Source organism: Rhinatrema bivittatum, chromosome 7 (assembly GCF_901001135.1).
Source record: "Rhinatrema bivittatum chromosome 7, aRhiBiv1.1, whole genome shotgun sequence".
Taxonomy (NCBI): domain Eukaryota; kingdom Metazoa; phylum Chordata; class Amphibia; order Gymnophiona; family Rhinatrematidae; genus Rhinatrema; species Rhinatrema bivittatum.
In genome coordinates, this window is record NC_042621.1 from 313,358,520 (window position 1) to 313,382,728 (window position 24,209).

Here is a 24,209-nt window from a genome sequence, read left to right on the forward strand (position 1 = left end):
GGCATCAATGAAGACAACACTTGGTTGATGCGACGGCATCACAGGCATGACGAGGGACTTGATCCAAACAAGACAAAACGTAAGGCAGGAGGACATAGGCACTGTCTCTCAGGGCGCCCTACTCAGGCCACCCGCGAGACTGAGTCGCGGGCCACCCTGTCCCACTGCACGCCCTACACAGCCCCAAGAGGCTGGTCACGGACCACGAGGAGAACAGGACAGCGCAGGGAAGACCCAGGCAAGGAGGAACTCCAATGACGAAGCCTTTCCACTATTTTTCCTGGCACTGAAGTCAGGCTAACCGGTCTGTAGTTTCCCGGATCGCCCCTGGAGCCCTTTTTAAATATTGGGGTTATATTTGCTATCCTCCAGTCTTCAGGTACAATGGATGATTTTAATGATAAGTTACAAATTTTTACTAATAGGTCTGAAATTTCATTTTTTAGTTCCTTCAGAACTCTGGGGTGTATACCATCCGGTCCAGGTGATTTACTACTCTTCAGTTTGTCAATCAGGCCTACCACATCTTCTAGGTTCACCGTGATTTGATTCAGTCCATCTGAATCATTACCCATGAAAACCTTCTCCAATAAGGGTACCTCCCCAACATCCTCTTCAGTAAACACCGAAGCAAATAAATCATTTAATCTTTCCGCGATGGCCTTAACTTCGCTAAGTGCCCCTTTAACCCCTCGATCATCTAACTGTCCAACTGACTCCCTCACAGGCTTTCTGCTTCGGATATATTTTAAAAAGTTTTTACTGTGAGTTTTTGCTTCTACAGCCAACTTCTTTTCAAATTCTCTCTTAGCCTGTCTTATCAATGTCTTACATTTAACTTGCCAATGTTTATGCTTTATCCTATTTTCTTCTGTTGGATCCTTCTTCCAATTTTTGAATGAAGATCTTTTGGCTAAAATAGCTTCTTTCACCTCCCCTTTTAACCATGCCGGTAATCGTTTTGCCTTCTTTCCACCTTTCTTAATGTGTGGAATACATCTGGACTGTGCTTCTAGAATGGTATTTTTTAACAATGACCACGCCTCTTGGACATTTTTTACTTTTGTAGCTGCTCCTTTCAGTTTTTTTCTAACAATTTTTCTCATTTTATCAAAGTTTCTCTTTTGAAAGTTTAGCATGAGAGCCTTGGATTTGCATACTGTTCCTTTTCCAGTCATTAAATCAAATTTGATCATATTATGATCACTATTGCCAAGCGGCCCCACCACAGTTACCTCTCTCACCAAGTCCTGTGCTCCACTGAGAATTAGATCTAAAATCGCTCCCTCTCTCGTCGGTTCCTGAACCAATTGCTCCATAAAGCTATCATTTATTCCATCCAGGAACGTTATCTCTCTAGCGTGACCCGATGATACATTTACCCAGTCTATATTGGGTTAATTGAAGTCTCCCATTATTACTGCACTACCAATTTGGTTAGCTTCCCTAATTTCTCTTAGCATTTCCCTGTCCATCTCACCATCTTGACCAGGTGGACGGTAGTATACCCCTATCACTGTAGTCTTCCCTGACACACAAGGGATTTCTACCCATAAAGATTCAATTTTGTATTTAGTCTCATGCAGGATGTTTATCCTGTTGGACTCTATGCCATCCCGGACATAAAGTGCCACACCTCCTCCCAAGTGCTCCTCTCTGTCATTGCGATATAATTTGTACCCTGGTATAGCACTGTCCCATTGATTATCCTCTTTCCACCATGTCTCTGAGATGCCAATTAAGTCTATGTCGTCATTTACTGCTATACATTCTAATTCTCCCATCTTACTTCTTAGACTTCTGGCATTAGCATACAAACATTTCAAAGTTTGTTTTTTGTTTGTATTTTCATTCTGCTTTTTATTTGATAGGGATAAGTTAGAATTTTTTTAGCTCAGGTGAGTTTTTAGTTACAGGCACTTGGACTACTTTTCTAATTATTGGAACCTCACTGTCGGGGTGCCCTAATTCTAATGCATCATTAGTATCCTTTAAAGATACCTCTCTCCGAACCATGCGCTGCTGAGCGACTGTCGGCTTTCTTCTTTGTTCTAGTTTAAAAGCTGCTCTACCTCCTTTTTAAAGGTTAGCACCAGCAGTCTGGTTCCACCCTGGTTAAGGTGGAGCCCATCCCTTCAGAAGAGACTCCCTCTTCCCCAAAAGGTTCCCCAGTTCCTAACAAAACTGAATCCCTCTTCCTTGCACCATCATCTCCTCCATGCATTGAAACTCTGGAGCTCTGCCTGCCTCTGGTATCCTGCGCGTGAAACAGGGAGCATTTCAGAGAATGCTACCCTGGAGGCTCTGGATTTAAGCTTCCTACCTAAGAGCCTAAATTTGGCTTCCAGAACCTCCCTCCCACATTTTCCTATGTCGTTGGTGCCCACATGTACCACGACAGCCGGCTCCTCCCCAGCACTGTCTAAAATCCTATCTAGGTGACGCGTGATGACGCGGGATGAAGGTGAATAGGCAATATAGCAAGTTAAATATGATAAATATGATAAAAGACAGCTGTATTGTTAAGATGTTTTAAGTTTTATGTAATGTTTTATGTTTGTTTAAATTATGAATGTGTTAGTGTAGTCCACTCTGAACTTAGGAGGAATTGCAGAATGCAAGATGTTAAATAAATAAATTCTATCCTTTTGAATGTTTGCCCTCCAGAATTGGACATACTTCTCCAGATGAGGTCTCAGCAATGATTAGTAAAGAGGCATTATCATCTCTGTTTCTCTGGTTGTACCTAGTCATGTGAACCTTAGCATTATTCTGGTTCTTGCCACTGCCCTGTTGCACTGTTTTGCAACTTTAAGATCATCCAATATTATTACTTAAATATTTCTCTCATAAGAACATAAGAAATTGCCATGCTGGGTCAGACCAAGGGTCCATCAAGCCCAGCATCCTGTTTCCAACAGAGGCCAAACCAGGCCACAAGAACCTGGCAATTACCCAAACACCTAGAAGATCCCATGCTACTGATGCAATTAATAGCAGTGACTATTCCCTAAGTAAACTTGATTAATAGCAGTTAATGGACTTCTCTTCCAAGAACTTATCCAAACCTTTTTTGAACCCAGCTACACTAACTGTTTGGTGCCTCATCCCCTATCAGATACTGCTCTCTTGGATTGCTGTTCCCCCAAATGCATGAATTTATCCTTCTTTTCCATTGATACATTTGATAACTCAGCTTCCTTGGATCACTCCTAATTTTTTCTGTTCTGTTTAGAATGTCAATCCAATTTCTCCTAATCCATCTACAATATATCTTTTGAAAATGTTGGCAGAACTGAATCCAGGACTGTCATCAACTCTCCTGATATCCCTCTTTTTTTTTTTTTTTTATTTGTCGTAACCTCTTTACCACTACCCTCTGCTTGTCATTCAGGCAGTTTACAACCCAGTCAATCACCCTGGGGCTCACCCTAGGCTGCTCAGCTTTTGGGGTTTTTTTATATCAGTTTTCTGTCTGGTACAGTGTTAGACAGTACTGGCTTTAAGGCCCCCTCCTCTCAATCCCATCCCTTTACTAAACTGTCAATCTGCAATGTCATGGCATATGCAGACAATCTATTTCCTACTTGATTCTATTCTATATAAACTCAGTGTAACTATACTACTTCTTCACTAATCTGGAGCATAGTTCTCAAAAGCTAGTTGCAGATATGTTAAGTTAGTCTAGTAATAAAGTATCTCCTACAACTTGTTTGTAGACCCATATTCTACGTATTCAAGTGAAATAACACAGCAACCACAATACTTTGCTAACTGCCTTACCGCTTCCTTTACTCACTGTGATCTAAATCTTTGCTCACCCAGTGTATATGTGGTCACTAGCGACTGATACATTAGGAAGAGGCATATCTGAAGAGACTGGATGGTCAAATGACATTTGAGCCAAGGGCCAGTAAAACCAGGCCTAGATTAGGAATCACACTGGAGCTGGTTCAGGATCAGTAGCCCAGAAGAAGGGCATGGAGCAGGACTGCAGAGCTTGATGTGGATCTGGAACAGGAATACAGAATAGGATCAAATCCAGATGAGCAGAGGTTCTGGACAATGTATCCCAGGAGTCTGTTGTATTAGCTTCTCTTCGCCTTATATAATATCAGCAATCAGAGCACATCCTGTATTGAAGCAATGGAATTTCTAAGAACATGTCGAACTCCCTGGCAACTAAAAGGGTAAATATGCCCTGGCTTTTCCCTGCCTCTGTCTCTTCCCTTGGATCCTCTAAAACTTCCTGACCTTTGCCTTCTAGGGTCACTAGTTCAAGCTTCATCGATCCTGGCCCAGCTGCCTGGTATTCTGTAACCATTAATTTACCATCCACTCAAGAGTCAATTCACACAAACCTTAAATCAGAAACCACAGGCAAGATCAGGCCGACAGCTCCATGTGGGGGAGCACTTTTTGGAACCAGGCCACTGCATCAATGACCTTATGATCAGGAAAATCAAAGGAACAATCCAGGAACGCAAAACTTTAGAAGTCAAAATGATCAGATGCTTTGGAAATGATAAAAAACAGATTCAACAGAGACCTAGGTTTCCTATCAAGTTTTGTACCATAAAATTATGCTGCTTGTCTACTTTTGATCACCCTTCAAAACCCCTCACCCTTCATCCCTTTCTCCTTCATCCTGTTACTGGCATGCCTTTATGATTCACTTAATGGCAGCCACACTGTTCTTTATTTCCTGGTCATGTCATCTTTTGCTTATTTGAGTTCTGACTTGAAGAGAACATTAGCTCTCAAAAGATAGCCAAACAATGTATTAAGTTAGTCCAATAAAAAGGTATCACCTTAAAAACAAAAATATAGATACATTCCTTTCCACAGGGCAGCCCAAGGGGCTTGAATTGCAAGGCAGACTCTTTGGCTTGGACAGTAGTGCATGGTAACCCTACAGAACAAGACAATCCCTTTGAAATCATAGGGCAGGAGATGATGAGGCTGGGGCATCCCTGGCTGGGTAGATGCCCCTTCAAAGAAAACATTTCCATGCATCTTTTGGGTTTCACTAACCTCTCTATGTGTGTATTAAGAAAAACAGCCAATAAAAGAAAACAGTGAATGTGTTATGGCCATGTATGGCTATAGTTGAATAATAATAGCATGATCCTGATATGCAGTTGACTATACTTTTTGCCTTATTTGTTGCATCTTGACTTTGTATTAACATTTATAGCTGATTGTCTACAGTGTCACTAGATCCTTTTCAGTAGTACTATGTCTAATTCAGAAAACAGCACATTTATCACTAATGCCAAGCTGTCTTCCTTATGGTTGTATTGATGTTAATTTTAATCTCTTTGCTTCAGACTTATAGAATTCCTAGAGTCTAACATCCTCATTAGGGCTTACTACAGTCAGGTCTTGCTGCTAACAACTTTGGAAAAAAAAATGTCACCAAGTGGCATTTGTAAACTTTTGATACTGTAAAACTGATGGAATTTCAGTTACTTTACTCCTACCTCAAATTTCTTCTACAGTTTGAAGTTAAAAATCTGTATGCAAGATGTGAAATTTGACAACATATACATCTTTCAATTCTAGAGTTGGAAGAGGAGTCTCCCATTATAAACTGGTCTTTGGAGCTAGGAACACGGCTGGACAGCAGACTGTACGCACTTTGGAATCGGACGGCTGGAGACTGCCTACTTGATTCAGTACTACAAGCCACCTGGGGTATTTATGACAAAGACTCCGTTCTTCGGAAGGCCCTCCATGACAGCTTGCACGACTGTTCGCACTGGTGAGTCTCTACTAGTAATGTGTAAAAGAGAGGTAGGCGTCTTCTCACAGGACGTTAATTTTATGTATTGAATTATGTTAATGTACACCGTTGTGATGGTCTAACGACTGATGTAACGGTATATAAAACCAAATAAACTATAAACTATAAACAGGACAAGCAGGATGGTAGTCCTCACATATGGGTGACATCAGGATGGAGCCCAATCACGGAAAACTTCTGTCAAAGGTTCCAGAACTTTGACTGGCCCCTACTGGGCATGCCCAGCATGGCACTAACCCTGCAGCCAGCAGGGGTCCCCGTTCAGTCTTCTTTTTTCCACGCAGCAGTAGCCTCGCGGTAAAGGAGCTCTAAAGAGATTCCTGACAGGAATTTTCCTCACGGAATTATTAAAAGTTGAATTGCCCCACAGGGGTCCCTCCTCTAACTTTTCTCTGGCCGCGGTACTCCGGTAAGTTTTTATCCGTTTTCCGTCCATTACCGTCGAGTTTGACCCTTGCAGCCTACTGGCCGTCGACTGTACCGCGGCTCGATTTTTTTTTCAATGGCCATGGCGTCGGTGCCCGGACTGTACTCGCACCATGTCTATCACAGACCCCCATGGAGTCTGTGTAATGTGTTTAGGCCGTGAGCATGATGTCCTGACTTGCACCACATGTGCCCTCATGATACCAAAAGGTCGCAAGGCCAGAATGGCTAAGATGGAACTCCTCTTCCGTGCTCAGACCCCGACTCCGTCCATTGCATCGATGTCGTCGGGACCAGCACCGTTGACTTCGCGTCAGCATCGACCACCGACCGGTGACCGACCGCCATCGAGGACTTCACGGCCATCGACACCCTCTACTCCCCCTCAGGATCGAGGGGATCACAGGGAGAAACATCGCTATCGACATCACAAGACTCGGACGATCGAGGGAGCGAAATCATCGACCGAGCCACTGTCAAAGAAGCCCCGTCCAGGAAAGGCACCGATCATTCCTGCGAACCGGGTCATCGAGGCCACCCTCACCCGATCGGGGTTTGGGAGCCGCGATTCCGCCTGTAAAGGTGGTCCCTCCGGCTATGCCTCTACCTCCCTCTTCTGTGCCGGGGCTGCTTGCTCCAGGTTTCCGAGAAGAACTGGACCGGCTGGTTCAGGAGGCCATCAACAAGGTGATGCAACGTCTTCAGGTTCCTCTGGCACCGGCACTGATTGTGGAACCTGTCATCGACCCGATTCCGGCAGCGCTGGCACCGCTGTTATCCAGAATGGAAGCGCTAATGGCCACGCTTCCACCGATGGGTCCCGGATCTCCGATGGCTCCGATGCTTTCCCCGTTGACAGCTTCATCGAGAGGAGAAACACCGTTCCGCATCCCTCCATCCAGAGTTTTGCCTCAGCCATCGATGCTGATACGTCCCTCGCCACCGATTCATCCATCGGTGCCGATACATCCATCGCCGCCATCAGGTCATCCATCGATGCCTGCACCGATGCCTTCCATGCCATCGGTGCCTCCGGCGATTCCTTCGATATTTTCGGAGCTTAGGCCGGGACCTTCAGGTATCCAACCCCCTTCTTGTCCTACAGGACAGTCTGCTGATCCTTATGACACTTGGGGTGATGATACCTCAACAGACACCGATGATTTACCTTCACCAACTTCTCCCACTGAAAGTAGAAAGTGTTCTCCTCCAGAGGAGCTTTCATTCATTAATTTTGTGAAGGAAATGTCTGAGTTGGTTCCTTTTCAACTTCAGACGGAACAGGATGACAGGCACCAGATGATGGAGTTACTCCAATTCCTGGATGCCCCCAAGGTGATCACCTCTATTCCTATTCATCAAGTCCTTCTTGATCTCCTCAAAAAGAACTGGGAAAATCCTGGATCAATTGCTCCAGTGCACATAAAGGCTGACACTACTTATTTAGTTCAGTCAGCCCCAGGCTTTCAAAAGTTCCAAGCCCGACCACCACTCAGTTGTGGTAGAGTCTGCTCAAAAAAGAGCAAAAAGGTCAAAGCCTCATTCATCTACGCCGCCTGCTAAGGAACAAAAGTTCCTGGACAACATTGGTCGACGAGTGTTCCAAGGAGCCATGCTCATCTCCTGACTTGCTGCCTATCAGCTTTATATGACCCAATATAATAGGGTCATCTTTAAACAAATACAGGACTTCTGAGTCCCTACCTGAACAATTCCAAGACCAGCTCCAAACCCTTGTAAACAAGGGGTTTGAGGCAGGCAAACTTGAAATTCGAACATCTTATGACATATTTGACACCTCTACCAGAGTGTCTGCAGCAGCTATTTTGGCAAGACGGTGGGCCTGGCTCAAATCTTCTGACCTTCGCCCAGAAGTACAGGACCGTTTATCCAACCTACCATGTGTCGGAGACAATCTGTTCGGTGAACAGATCCAACGCATGAATTAAAGGACTATCATGAGACTCTCAAACAGCTCTCTTCGATGCCTTCCGACTTCTCCTCAAGACAGCCCTTCAGGAAGGACTCTAAGAAGTCATTCTACCGTCCAAGAAAGGCCTATCTGCCACCAGCAAGGTCCCGTACTACGAGACCTTATCAAAAACCTCAGCCTCGCCAAGCCCGAAAACAAAAACCACAAGCAGCTCCCCAGCCAGGGCCTGCTTCAGGTTTTTGACTTCCGCTTGGAGAGCAGCAGCCAGATTCCTCTCTCCAGCATACAAGTGGGAGGCCGATTGTGCCACTTTTACAACATGTGGCAGTCAATCACAACCGACCAATGGGTATTGGCAATCATTGCTCAGGGTTACCATCTGAACTTTCTCGCCCTACCACCGGACTCCCCACCTCTGCAGACGTGGAGAACATCCGATCACTCCATTCTTCTGGATCAAGAGGTCTCCCTCCTTCTCCAGTCAAGAGCAATAGAACCCGTTCCGCACTCCCAGCAAGGCCTAGGGTTCTATTCCCGGTACTTTCTGATTCCCAAAAAATCGGGGGGTGTTCGTCCAATTCTGGACCTACGTGCTCTCAACAAGTTCCTCCAGCGGGAAAAGTTCAAGATGGTAACCTTGGGATCGCTTCTACCTCTTCTACAAAGAGGAGACTGGCTAAGCTCTCTGGACCTCCAGGACGCATACACACACATTGCGGTAACTCCAACTCATCGCAAGTACCTAAGGTTTTTAGTAGGCCCCAAGCACTTTCAATACCGAGTGCTTCCGTTCGGCCTAGCGTCTGCACCACGAGTCTTTACCAAATGTCTCATAGTTGTAGCAGCTTTCCTCAGGAAAGAAGGTGTTCACGTCTACCTCTGTCTGGACAACTGGTTAATCAGGGCTCCAACCCAGCAAGCTGCTCGGTCGTCCCTCAGTTTGACTCTACACACTCTAATTTCACTAGGATTTCTCGTCAACTACAAAAAATCTTATTTTGTCCCATCTCAAACCTTGTTGTTCATTGGGGCAGGCTTGAACACCTTGCAGGCAAAAGCTTTTCTACCTCAACGAGCGCTAACTCTCGTGTCTCTCGCTCACCAGTTTCAGTCTGACTACTGCAATAGCTCGTCAATTCCTCATCCTTCTCGGACACATGGCGTCCTCAGTCCATGTCACACCAATGGCCCATTTGGCCAAGATACTCATGCATTGGACTCTGAGGTCACAATGGGTTCAAGCTGTTCAACCTCTGTCGACCATTGTTCACGTTACCGACTCACTCCGTCTGTCTCTCGCCTGGTGGAAAAATCAGACCAATCTCATAAGAACATAAGAAATTGCCATGCTGGGTCAGACCAAGGGTCCATCAAGCCCAGCATCCTGTTTCCAACAGATCTCCTCCAGGGATTGCCCTTCCAGGTTCCAAATCCTCAAATCACTCTCACCACCGATGCTTCCAAACTCGGTTGGGGAGCCCACGTGGCCGATCTGCAGACACAAGGACATTGGTCTCCAGAGGAAGCCAAACCCCAAATTTCCTGGAGCTTCGAGCAATGTGATATGCTCTCAGGGCTTTTCAGGATCACCTATCAAACCAAGTCATCCTGATTCAGACGAACAACCAGGTGGCCATGTGGTACATCAGCAAGCAGGGAGGCACAGGCTCCTTCCTTTTGTGTCAGGAAGCTGCGCAGATTTGGGCGGAAGCTCTCTCCCACTCGATGTACCTCAGGGCCACCTACTTACTGGGAGTGGACAATGTTCTAGCAGACAAACTGAGTCGTGTCTTTCAACCGCACGAGTGGTCTCTCAACCCCTAAATAGCGAACTCCATTTTCCGACAATTGGGTCATCCTCAGACAGATCTCTTTGCGTCCCCTCAGAACCACAAAGTGGACAATTACTGCTCCCTCATTCACAGCAAAGGCTCTCAGCCCAGAGATGCAGTCTCCCTCTCATTTTATTTTTATTTATTTATTTATAGGTTTTTTATATACCGAAGTATATAAAGGAGTTAATAAACATGTGGATAAAGGTGAACCGGTAGATATAGTATACTTGGATTTTCAGAAGGCGTTTGACAAAGTTCCTCATGAGAGGCTTCTAGGAAAAGTAAAAAGTCATGGGATAGGTGGCGATGTCCTTTCGTGGATTGCAAACTGTCTAAAAGACAGGAAACAGAGAGTAGAATTAAATGGGCAATTTTCTCAGTGGAAGGGAATGGACAGTGGAGTGCCTCAGGGATCTGTATTGGGACCCTTACTTTTCAATATTTATAAATGATCTGGAAAGAAATAAATTGCAGGAAGACCTTGTGAGACTGGAAAATTGGGCATCCAAATGGCAGATGAAATTTAATGTGGATAAGTGCAAGGTGATGCATATAGGGAAAAATAACCCATGCTATAATTACACAATGTTGGGTTCCATATTAGGTGCTACAACCCAAGAAAGAGATCTAGGTGTCATAGTGGATAACACATTGAAATCGTCGGTACAGTGTGCTGCGGCAGTCAAAAAAGCAAACAGAATATTGGGAATCATTAGAAAGGGAATGGTGAATAAAACGGAAAATGTCATAATGCCTCTGTATCTCTCCATGGTGAGACCGCACCTTGAATACTGTGTACAATTCTGGTCGCCGCATCTCAAAAAAAGTATAATTGCGATGGAGAAGGTACAGAGAAGGGCTACCAAAATGATAAGGGGAATGGAAAAACTCCCCTATGAGGAAAGACTAAAGAGGTTAGGACTTTTCAGCTTGGAGAAGAGACGACTGAGGGGCGATATGATAGAGGTGTTTAAAATCATGAGAGGTCTAGAACGGGTAGATGTGAATCTGTTATTTACTCTTTTGGATAGTAGAAAGACTAGGGGGCACATTTACAACTAATCGGAGAAAGTTCTTTTTTACGCAATGCACAATTAAACTCTGGAATTTGTTGCCAGAGGATGTGGTTAGTGCAGTTAGTATAGCTGTGTTTAAAAAAGGATTGGATAAGTTCTTGGAGGAGAAGTCCATTACTTGCTATTAAGTTCACTTAGAGAATAGCCACTGCCATTAGCAATGGTAACATGGAATAGACTTAGTTTTTGGGTACCTGCCAGGTTCTTATGGCCTGGATTGGCCACTGTTGGAAACAGGATGCTGGGCTTGATGGACCTTGGTCTGACCCAGTATGGCATTTTCTTATGTTCTTATGAAGTATTGGTGAAGGCCTTCACTCCGGTTTACATTTTTAACAACGAGATACAAAAAACAATCAAATAGTAACTTTAACGTATAACATTGAGCGAGGGATATTTACATGTAGCATATGCGCGGAGTGTTAATAGACGAGTATAATCATTTTAATATGAAGAGGGTTGAATTGGAGAAATACATTGAGATCGGGGGATCAGCAAGGGGGGTTGGGGATGGGCTGTAAGGGAACATGAAGAGGAGAGTGAAGAATATACAAAGGTGTGGCAGGAGAGGGGGCTAGGGGGGTGGGATTGGAGGAGAGGGCAAGGGGGTTGGAGGGGGTAGGGGAGCTGCTGTGGTTGTCAAACATGTTGGTTTATCCAATCCCATCTTTGTAGGCTCGTTTGAAGAGCCATGTTTTGAGTAATTTTTTGAATATAGAGATGTTGTTTTGTGTCCGGAGGTTAGACGGGAGGGAGTTCCAGAGGTGGGGTCCAGCTATTGAAAATGCTCTTTTTCTGGTGGTGGTTAATTTGGCTGCGTTGACTGGCAGGATTTCGAGTTGTGATTTGTTGGTTGATCTGGTGCATCGTTGAGAGTGGTGAGTTTGGATTAGGGATTTGAAGCAATCAGAGTTGTTGTGGATTGCATTGTGAATGATTGTCAGGGTTTTGTACTCTATCCTTTTTTCAATGGGGAGCCAATGTAGGTCTTTTAGTACAGGTGAGATATGGTCAGTTCTTTTGAGACTGGTGAGAATTCGAGCAGTGGAGTTTTGTAGAATTTGCAGCGGGTGTATGGTTGATTTTGGCAGACCTATCAAGGGGGAGTTGCAGTAGTCGATGCCTGAGAATATCAAGGCTTGGAGAATGGTTCTGAAGTCAGAGTGGTTAAGTAAGGGTTTGAGGTGTTGGAGGATGGAAAGTTTGTGGAAGCCTTCTTTTGTTTTAGCGGTGATGTGTTGCTTGAGGTTGAGTTGGGGGTCGATCCAGAATCCTAGGTCTTTGACAAATTCTCTTAGTTTGATGGGGGTGTTATCGATGAGGATGGGGTGGGTCAAGTGATCACCAGAGATGTTTCTTTCGATCAACATACATTCAGTTTTGTCGGTGTTGATGCAGAGCTTAAGTTGGTTTAGTAGGAGTTTGATTCGGTTGACGGTTGTGGCGGCGATTTTTAGAGTGTTTTCAATGGAGGCTGAGACAGGGATGATTAACTGAATTTAGTCAGCATATAGGAAGTGGGTGATGGAGAGGCTTGATAGAAGTTGGCAGAGTGGTAGAAGGTAGATGTTGAAAAGGATGGCGGATAGTGAGGATCCTTGGGGTACACCAGTTTCGAGAGGGATGGTGTCTGAGATGTGGTTGGGCAACCGGTCTGCTTTATGCATTCCCTCCACTTCCTCTTCTCTCGAAGACTCTCGTGAAGCTACGTCAGGACAGGGGAACCACGCCAAGTGTGGTTTCCAATACTACAGGATCTCACCATCCGCAGGCACATTCCCTTGGGAAAGGACCCGCTTCTGATCACTCAAAACAACGGGAGCCTAAGCCATCCCAATCTTCAGGCCTTGTCCCTGACGGCATGGATGTTGAAAGGTTAATCCTTCAACCTCTTAACCTTTCAGACCCAGTTTCCTGTGTCTTGATTGCTTCCACAAGAAAATCTTACTCCTATAAATGGAAAAGGTTCACATCATGGGGCACTTCTCAGTCCCTTGATCCCTTTTCCTGTCCAATCCCACAGTTTTTGGACTATCTCTGGCATCTGTCAGAGTCAGGTCTCAAGACATCTTCCATCAGAATGCATGTCAGTGCGGTAGCCGCCTTCCATAAAGGTGTTGGGGATGTCCCTATATCGGTACAACCCCTTGTAACACGTTTTCTGAAGGGCTTGCTCCACATCAAGCCACCTTTACGTCCTCCGGCCCCTTCTTGGGATCTCAATCTGGTTCTCGGTCGGCTCATGAAACCACCATTCGAGCCTCTTCACTCCTGTGACCTAAAATACCTCACTTGGAAAGTGATTTCCTTTTGGCAATCACTTCAGCTCGCAGGGTTAGTGAGTTACAGGCCCTAGTTACCTATCCGCCTTACACTAAACTCCTGCAGGACCGGGCGGTACTCTGCACTCAACCTAAGTTTTTACCTAAGGTAGTTTCGGAGTTTCACATTAATCGATCCATCATACTACCTACCTTCTTTCCCAGGCCCCATTTCAATCCAGGGAAACAGGCTCTGCATACCCTTGACTGTAAACGGGCTCTAGCTTTTTATCTAGACTGTACAGTTGCCCATAGGAAGAGCACTCAGTTATTCGTCTCTTTCCACCCCAACAAATTAGGGTAACCTGTGGGTAAGCAAACTCTCTCCTCCTGGTTGGCAGACTGCATATCTTTTTGCTATCGGCAAGCAGGCATTCCTTTTCAAGACCGTGTTAAAGCACACTCTGTGAGGGCCATGGCGACTTCAGTAGCACACCTATGATCGGTGCCGCTTCCTGACATTTGCAGGGCTGCCACCTGGAGTTCTCGCCATACCTTCGCAGCCCACTATTGCTTGGACAAAGCCGGAAGACAAGATTCCATCTTTGGCCAGTCTGTCCTACGTAACCTGTTTCCAACGTAACGTACCAACACCCTTCTGCCTGCCCGGTGTGATTCAGGATGCCCTCTACCAAATTCCACCCCAGTTGTTGTGCCTGTTGCACACCGTTGGATACATTTGGTGCATGTTTGGACATCCTCAACTCGGTACTCACCCATATGTGAGGACTACCATCCTGCTTGTCCTGTGAGAAAGCAAATGTTGCTTACCTGTAACAGGTGTTTTCACAGGACAGCAGGATGTTAGTCCTCACGAAACCCGCCTACTGCCCCGCAGTGTTGGGTTCGTAACGTTTTGTTGTATTTTTCGGCACTGCCTGTAGCTTTCAAATAAGACTGAAGGGGGGCCCCTGCTGGCTGCAGGGTTAGTGCCATGCTGGGCATGCCCAGTAGGGGCCAGTCAATATTCTGGAAACTTTGACAGAAGTTTTCCGTGATTGGGCTCCATTCTGATGATGTCACCCATATGTGAGGACTAACATCCTGCTGTCCTGTGAGAACGCCTGTTACAGGTAACCAACATTTGCTTTATCACTGTAATGTAAAACCTTGCATGTCTATCATTAGTAGATGTTTGCCTGCATAGATAGCTGCATTATTTTGTTTATATGGTGTTTTTATATAGGCTAATTGATACAAAATATGGTTGTGAAAATGGGACAATAAACTAATTAGACAGAAGCTTAAAAATATGTCCACATCTTCCTGACCCTTGAAATAACATGATAAATTCTGACCTCAAAATCCAAAAATTTAGAAACTTTTTTGTTTCAAAAAATAATTTTTCTGAGTCAAATCTCTTAACATTGGCAAGTGCTATTACTAACCTGTCCCTGGCCCCGTATCCATTCACACATGTCCATATCACAAAATGACATACACAGCAAGTGCAGAAAAATTCTCTGGTCCAAAATTTTAGATATATCAAAGATTTTAAAATGGCAACTCCACTGTTAGGAACATAATATCTCAATTCAATTGAAGGATCCCCCAAGCTGGCTGCGTCAGGAGGGGACAACACAGTTAGAACAACTTTCTGTAAAAACAAATATAAGTATCACTATTCAGAAGGACCAAAACAAAGGGCACAGCAGACAATACAACGGAGAGAACATATTACAGCATATTAAAGCATATCAAAACATACCGTTTTCCGTATGAAGTGACAGGTTACAGGGAGTGCAGCTGGAGAGAATCGCCTTCAGCTGGAGGGGAGACGGCCAGAGAGACTTGCCCGAGCCTGGAGAACATCTACAGCCATAGCCCCGAACGGAGTAAGTTGAGCCACGCCCCCTGAGACGTCTTCTATCTGCGTTTTCAAAACCGGATATAAACCAGGGACTTACTGCAGGCCCGTGGGAGTGCAGCTGGAGAGAATCGCCTTCAGCTGGAGGGAAGACGGCCAGAGAGACTTGCCCGAGCATGGAGAACATCTACAGCCATAGCCCCGAATGGAGTAAGTTGAGCCACGCCCCCTGAGACGTCTTCTATCCGCGTTTTCAATACTGGATATAAACCAGGGACTTGCGGCGCGCAGCCACCGGCGCGCTGCCAAAGGAGCGCACTCCTTGCGGTTTCCTGAGCTAAATTTTGAACTTTTCAACTCCGAAGATCTATGGACAGGAAAAGGAAAATAAAGGTATTTCCTACAGTCTCAACTCCCTTGGCGGTAAGGGGTCCTATGGACACACATGTTATTTGTGGGAACTTGGTTACTTCAAATCCAGATCCGGAAGTATCTTTTTCCTCAGGATCTATTCGAAGTCTCGGCCACCATTCACCTTCTCACAGTATAGAGTCTAAGGGTGAGAATAGTTTAAGTATGGCAAGTAACAATGTGAGTGTTATGCTTCCGGGGTGTGAACCCTTGGTTCAGCGAAGAACGAATGTTCAGTCGCTGATTGGCGAAACCTCGACTTGGACTATCACGAAGGTCTGGATGAAGGCCCCTCCAGCAGGATGAGGTATAAAGCTGAGCTGGCGCCTCCAGCAGGTCGTGGGAAGTAAGACTGAGCTGGCGCCTCCAGCAGGTCGTGGACTCAAAGGTGTATGTCCTCAGCAGGTCGGGGAAAGTAAAGCTGAGCTGGCGCCTCCAGCAGGTCGTGGACTCAAGGGTGGATGTCCTCAGCAGGTCGTGGAAAGTAGGGCTGAGCTGGCGCCTCCAGCAGGTCGTGGACTCAAAGGTAGAATAGTTCAGGCAATGAGAGTTAGAGGAAGTTCTACAGCCAGTCCGAGGGTCGGAAGCCAAAGAGTACCTCGTAGCCAGTCCAAAGGTCAGATGCCAGAGAATACGCCAACGCCAGTCCAGAGGTCAGGAGCCAGAGAAGATACCGCCGCCGGTCCAGGGGTCAGATGCCAGAGAATACGCCAAAGCCGATCCAGGAATCAGGAACCAGAGAATACGTCACAGCCAGTCCAGGGTTCAGGAGCCAGAGAGAAGACACCGCCAGTCAGAAGTCACTACTGAAGATCAGGAATCACAACAGGAACAAGCCAGGAGCCATGATGTAGTCAAGGCAAGGTCTGAGGTGCAGGACCTGCCTTTAAATAGCTCCTTCCAGCTGACACACCAGGGGGGAGCCAATCCCACTGCAGGAGGCATCCAGCAGCCAATCAGAGGCAACGATGTTAGTCCCTGAAGGGGGGCGGAGCCAGCAACCCGGAAGAGGAGCCGAAACGCCGCGGCCATGTTGTGCCGCGGTCCGCGGCCCCGGACCCACGACTCAGCACCACATCAGGGCAACTGCGGCGGTCTGCCGCGCTGGTAAGCGGTGCCCCTCGGGCGCGGCGCGCCGCAAGCGCGGCTCCTAACAGTGAGTGACTCAATTCTGCAGCAAGCTGCCCAGACAGGAGAGTTTGAAACTCCCTCCCTGCCTAGGGCAACTTCAGAAGGGGTCATGGAAAATAGTAATCAAGAAATACTAGATTTGAAGGATGTTACATTACTTAATGTTTGGAAATCTGTTAATAACATGCAAAAATTATTAACTCAGGCAATGAATCAGTTTGGTTCTCTAAATACTGAAACTAAACAAACTCTTCAAGATCATGCAATGAGACTAAATAACTTGGAAGGTACCTCCTCCACAGTTAATTTACAAATTGCAAATATACAATCTGTAAATGCATCTTTTATGAAAGATAGCTTAATGACATCAAGGCAATTAGAAAGTATGGAAAATTTAATGCAATCTAAAAATCTTCGATTTTTTAAATTTTCCTATAACAAGATTATTATCAGCTATGGAATTGCTGAGGAAATATATGGGAGAAGTTTTACAGATTTCCTCTTATAAAGAAATTTTAATTTCTAAATTATTTTACATTCCGAGATCTAGGACTTCTTCTTTGGGTCCAGAGGGTGGTATGGATATGATTCAGGAAAATAGTCCAAATTTGACATCATTCTTGGAAGCGTCGGTAGACGATATTCCAACTAGGGCAACCTTATTGGTAACTTTTGGTATTGAAAATGATAAAATTATGGTATTACAAAAATATTTCAAAAATAAGGATTTCTCCTTTTGTGGGGGGAAAATCCAGGTATTTCCTGATGTGGCGAAAGCTACCCAACTAAGACTCAAACAATTTTTGGCATTAAAAAATAGTTACCTCTTTGGGAGCACTATATATACTTAGATTTCCTTGTAAATGTTGTATTACGTTAACTGGAAGTAAGTTTATTTTTTGTATGACCCGTTGCATTTAGAGAGTTTTCTCGTTGATAAAGAGTCATGTAAGAATAACTAGACAAATACTGGAGATATAAGGTGAATATATTGATATATTTTCTCTCATGGATAAGCCAAGTTATGTGCTTAAGATTGCTTCAATTATAATATTTCTTGTTATAGCACTCCCCAAAGTAATGTGGACTGTAATGAAGGTTATTTAGTAGGTATGAATATTCTGTGCTTTATGTATATGATTATGAAATCCTCATTTCTATGTATTTTATTAATGAAGATTGATAAAAATTCAATAAACTACAGGGAGTGCACTGGTATTACAGTACAACAGGGATTTAAACGCGCGAAAACACTGACCAATCAGGAAGAAAGAATGGATAGCCAATCAGAACATAGAAAAAGATACGGGGACCCTTCAATTGAATTGAGATATTATGTTCCTAACAGTTGAGTTGCCATATTAAAATCTTTGATATATCTAAAATTTTGGACCATCAGAGAATTTTTCTGCACTTGTTATGTACGCTATTTGATTGCTGGGTGCAGCCCTAGCTCGTGTGTTGATAGCACAAAATGAGACAGAGAAAACTAAATTTGGATAGATAAGGCTGCAACTTTATTATGAAACAGTTTCATTAACAAAACATTTCCCCCCCACAGGCACACGAGCCAAACTATAACCAGCGTCCAAAACCTAGGCGCTTATCCCTTTTCCATCCGCTGTGAAACCAAGCAAGATGAACATCCTTTTCCAACCCCTCATCGAGCTACCAAGCAAGAGGGCCACCTGTGCCTCTGAGAAGATAGATTCAGACTTGTGTACCCTTCCACCAGCATGAGGTAGTGTTTCACTTGCCTCATGCCCCCCAACATCATTTAGCTGGGGCTTCCCAGTACCTGACAAAACTTCTCTAATGCACCTTTTAAAATGGTATTAAACAAATCATATACGATGTCCAATAGGTTAATTTTATCTTGTCTGTAGAGACCCTCGCAACTATTGTCTGCCCACGCGTACAAAATCTGCTGCCCTCCCAACCTCTGAACTCACACACCAATTTGCCTATTCATATTTTACGCTTCCTCTTCCATAATTTTAGCTCACACCACTTAATTCGCAGAATGATGTCAGACCATATCAAATATGTGTGTGTGGGAGAATGGCTGCTAACTCAGCTATGTCAGCTTTTATTGAGCGAATAAGTTGTTTACAAGACATGGCGCCCAAATGGTTAACTCCCAGATATATTACACTGGCATCTGGCCTCGCGGATGTATCCTTTCCTTGCCTTAGCAGTGGTATCAACTGCTCCCGGTACGTGCCTCGCTTTCCTATCCTTGAGATCCAAATGCCCTGAGGGGCCAAACCCAGATGAGGTCCATAGATACGGACTTGTACCCTTCTGGCCACCCAGTGAATGAAGGAATGTCCGACAATCCAGACTCTCCTTCGATCTAATGTATGCCTTTACCGCAGCGGATTTCCACCTCCCAATTCTTTGTATTGCATCATTATATGAACCCACTTGAGCCACGCTGGTGGTTGCCCCTGTTCAGAAGAAATGGGTACTAAAATCATTGATATCCAATCCCAATTTGCTCAGTGGCATATTCAGTATCACCGAAAACTGGTATCTAGTAAGGGGTACCCCATCTGAATGAATCAGCAGATAGTCCCCACTCACGGGCCGCGAAACCAAGTAAATTTGCATGTTCAGTGGGCAAGTTGGTTGCGATGCTACCTGTCTTAAGCAGAATTTGGCACCCCAACCCTTCTGGTATGTTTTGGTTCTTTGATTGATATCTACCCACCCACCCCTGGGGTTTGTTTTCTAATATAGACTGACTAACTTAACATTAGCAACAAGATAAATTAGTAAATTTTAACAGCTAAGGAAATACCAATCAAAATACTCACCAAAATGAGGACTATCCAATGTAACTGTTGTGGAGCCTTTATTCTGAGGGAAAGCATCTGGAAACTTAGAGCTTGCCCAATCTGTGCACAACTCTCTTCTTTGAAAAAGGAGCTGACTGAGGTTATAGCTCAATTAGCTTCAATTACAAGAAGTACACCCACATTGCATTACTCAGAAATTAATTCCCCAATACCAAAGAATAACCAGGAGTCAAGAAAAAGAAATACAGTAGGCTCAGGTAGGATAACACGTGTCCTACAGTCACCCATTCTTGACTGATGGGCAGCCAACAAGTATACCCCCCAACTCAAACAGGTCATTAAGAAATTCATTAAAAACCAGGATTACAGTAGGCTCTGGAAGAATTAGACCAGCGATGAGAAGACACACACGGTATCAAGTGCAACAAGAACAAAAAGCCTTCCTTATATTAATAACTGAAGAAGTTCTAGAGCAGTGGTTCTCAACCCTGTCCTGGGGACCCCCCCAGCCAGTCGGGTTTTCATGATATCCACAATGAATATGCATGAGAGAAAATTTGCATACACTGCCTCCATAACATGCAAATTTTCTCTCATGCATATTCATTGTGGATATCATGAAAACCCAACTGGCTGGGGGGTCCCCAGGACAGGGTTGAGAATCACTGTTCTAGAGAAAAACATTGAACTGTTACCAGAAAAGAGAAAAAAAAACCAATGTATGCAGAATTTCAAGATCCATAACCAAAGGATAAAACAAATTGAGATGGATGACTCTGTCATCAGTGGCAAAACTGCAAAAGGAAAGAGTGAAGTGAATATCAAATCTCAACTAAAGTCTCATAAGGAGTCCAGGAAAAGCAATAACCTTAAAGAGGGAACCTGGAAAGCTATGACCACAAATGCTCATAGTTTGGGAAATAAAATCCCAGATCTGCAGGCCCTAATGACAGAGGCAAAATTGGACATTGTTGCCATCACAGAAACATGGTTCACAGAATCTCATGATTGGGATACAGCAATACCAGGCTATAACCTGTTAAGGAAGGACAGAGTGAATAGAAAAGGGGGTGGTGTGGCTCTTTATGTCAGAAACAATATCCAAGCATCTGAGCTGCAAGGAAGTTGGGGCAATGAAGAAGCACTATGGGTCATCCTAGAAAAAGATGACGGAGCGTCCATTTATATTGGAGTGGTTTACAGGTCTCCAAACCAAAAAGAAGAGCTGGACAGAGACCTTATTGAAGACATCCTTAAGATAGGAAAGAAGGGAGAAGTGGTGATCGTTGGTGACTTTAATATGCCAGATGTAGACTGGAAAATCCCATCTGCAGAATCTAAAAATAGTAGAGCGATAGTGGATGCCATGCAAGTAACTTTGTTCAAACAAATGGTAAATTAACCCACTAGAGAAGGAACTATACTCGACTTAGTGCTCACTAATGGAGATAATGTCTCTGATGTCCAGGTGGGTGCCCACCTCAGCACCAGTGATAATCATACGGTATGGTTTAATATCACTAAAAAAATATGGAAAAGAAGCACAAAGACCCGAGTTTTACAGTTCAAAAACACGGACTTTGAAGAAATGGGGAAGTACCTAGAGGAAGAACTAAAAGGCTGGGAGAACGAGAGAGATGTGGATCAGCAGTGGACCAATCTAAAAGGAGCAATTACCAAGGCAACTACTCTATATGTTAGAAATGTAAAGAAAAGCAAAAGAAAAATGAAACCTATCTGGTTCTCAAAGGAGGTGGCTGACAAAATTAAGGCTAAAAGAACAGCGTTCAAGAAATATAAAAGATCCCAAAGGGATGAGCACAAAGAACAATATTTGAGTCAACTGAGGGAGACAAAGAAATTAATAAAGTCGGCAAAAAGTCAAGCGGAAGAGATGATTGCCAAGGAGATAAAGAATGGTAACAAAACATTTTTCAGATACATCAGTGAAAAGAGAAAAGTTCAAAGTGGTATAGTGAAATTGAAAGGTGGAAATGATCAATGCGTGGAGAGTGACAAAGAAATGGCAGAAATATTAAATGAATACTTCAGTTCTGTGTTCACTAAAGAAGACCCTGGAGAAGGACCATCTCTACACAACAAGAAACTGGAAGGAAGTGGAATAGAAGAAAACCCTTTTACAGTACAAAATGTATGGGAAGAGCTAAAGAAGCTGAAAGTGGACAAAGCCATGGGACCTGATGGGATTCATCCAAGGATACTGATGGAGCTCAGAGATGTGCTGGCGGGTCCGCTGTGTGACCTGTTAAATAGATCCCTAGAAACGGGAGTGGTGCCGAGTGATTGGAGAAGAGCGGTGGTGGTCCCGCTTCACAAGAGTGGGAATAGAGAGGAGGCTGGTAACTACAGACCGGTTAGCCTCACTTCGGTGGTGGGAAAAGTAATGGAGTCACTGTTGAAAGAGAGAATAGTTCACTATCTACAGTCCGGAGAATTGCTGGACCAGAGGCAGTATGGATTCACCAGGGGAAGATCCTGTCAGACAAATCTGATTGACTTTTTTGACTGGGTAACCAAGGAATTGGATCGAGGAAGAGCGCTTGATGTCATCTGCTTAGATTTCAGCAAAGCTTTTGATACAGTTCCGCACAGGAGACTGGTGAATAAAACGAGAAGCTTAGGAGTGAGTGCTGAGATGGTGACCTGGATTGCAAACTGGTTGACGGACAGAAGACAATGTGTGATGGTAAATGGAACTCTCTCTGAAGAGAGAGCGGTTTTAAATGGTGTACCGCAAGGATCGGTGTTGGGACCGGTCCTGTTCAATATCTTTGTGAGCGACATTGCGGACGGGATAGAAGGTAAGATTTGTCTTTTTGCGGACGACACTAAGATCTGCAACAGAGTGGACATGCCGGAAGGAGTGGAGAGAATGAGACGGGATTTAAGGAAACTGGAAGAGTGGTCGAAGATATGGCAGCTGAGATTCAATGCCAAGAAGTGCAAAGTCAATCATATGGGGAGTGGAAATCCGAATGAACTGTATTCGATGGGGGGGGGAAAGGCTGATGTGCACGGAGCAGGAGAGGGACCTAGGGGTTATAGTGTCTAATGATATGAAGTCTGCGAAACAATGCGACAAGGCGATAGCAAAAGCCAGAAGAATGCTGGGCTGCATAGAGAGAGGAATATCGAGTAAGAAAAGGGAAGTGATTATCCCCTTATTCAGGTCCTTGGTGAGGCCTCACCTGGAGTACTGTGTTCAGTTCTGGAGACCGTATCTACAAAGAGACAGAGACAAGATGGAAGCGGTACAGAGAAGAGCGACCAAAAAGGTGGAGGGTCTTCATCGGATGTCATACGAAGAGAGATTGAAGAATCTAAATATGTACACCCTGGAGGAAAGGAGGAACAGGGGTGATATGATTCAGACCTTCAGATACTTGAACAACTTTAACGATCCAAAGACAACGACAAACCTTTTCTGTCAGAACAAAATCAGCAGAACCAGAGGTCACGAGCTGAGGCTCCAGGGAGGAAGACTAAGAACCAATGTCAGGAAATATTTCTTCACGGAGAGAGTGGTGGATGCCTGGAATGCCCTTCCGGAGGAAGTGGTGAAGTCCAAAACTGTGAAGGACTTCAAAGGGGCGTGGGATAAACACTGTGGATCCATCAGGTCTAGAGGAAGTGTATAAAGAGGAGGCAGCAAAACACTGCACGGAGCGGCAGTAGCCACAGAGGCATTCACGGAGCGGGATGCCAGTGGCCAGTGGTTGGTGTTCCACCTTCACGGAGCGGAAGGATGGAGGCCTGCCGTCTCCATATTTAAAAAAAAAAAACAACAGGGGTGGGCAAGAGTATGTATAATTAACGAAGAGTTCATAAGCTATAGGTACTACCAATTATTAGGCTTATTCAATATTTGTTGATAGATAATGTGGCTTTCAATGCATACTTCACTTTCAATACATATTTATTTATTTATTTAAGGTTTTTTTATACCGGCATTCATGAAAAATTCACATCATGTCGGTTTACATAAAAAACAGGGGTGCGATGAATACAACAACGAACATAAATAAACGTGATGAAGAGATGCAGTTACAATTAACAAGGGCTATTGAACTGGGGTGGAGGAATTAAAGAGAGGTAGAAGAAGTTAATTATATACAAATATACAAAAATGCATTAGACAAATCAATAACTGAGTTAAACTTATGTATTGGCTGAGTTTGCAAAAGCGTCAATGGATTTGCACATACTGGATATTGTGGAATTACCATTTCATTTAAGGCACGTAAATCATGAACTATTCTCACATCATTTTCTCCTTTCGGTACAGGGAATAGAGGAGTGTTATAGGGTGATTCGGATTCCTCAATAATACCATTTTCTAATAGTCTCGCAATCTGACGCATCGTAGGCTCTGTCAATTTTTTATTAATTGGATAAGGATTTACATATGGACCCTGCTCATATGGTTTTATTTTAATCCGATAAGCAGGAGCTGTTTTAGCCTTTCCATAGGGGGCTTTTTCCGTACTCCATAATTCTGATGGCAATTTATCCCAATTCCACTCGTCAGGGATCTCAACATTCTCTTCTCTACTCGTTAGAGCAACCAGTGAGAGAATGCTTTTAGAATCGGGAATTTTAAAGGTTAATGTCAATCCAAATTGAGTGAGTAAATCTCGACCT

The 24,209-nt window shown here is 44.3% G+C and overlaps 1 protein-coding gene across 3 annotated transcripts in view; it reads left to right on the top strand.

Moving 5' to 3' along the window:
* ZRANB1 (zinc finger RANBP2-type containing 1) overlaps window positions 1–24,209 on the top strand; it is a 309,172-nt gene that overhangs the window by 188,812 nt on the left and 96,151 nt on the right. For all 3 annotated transcript variants that reach the window (XM_029610613.1, XM_029610615.1, XM_029610614.1), the window contains one exon: window positions 5,566–5,764. In XM_029610613.1, the coding sequence (XP_029466473.1) occupies window positions 5,566–5,764 (199 nt within the window). The remainder of the gene's footprint in view (window positions 1–5,565; window positions 5,765–24,209) is intronic.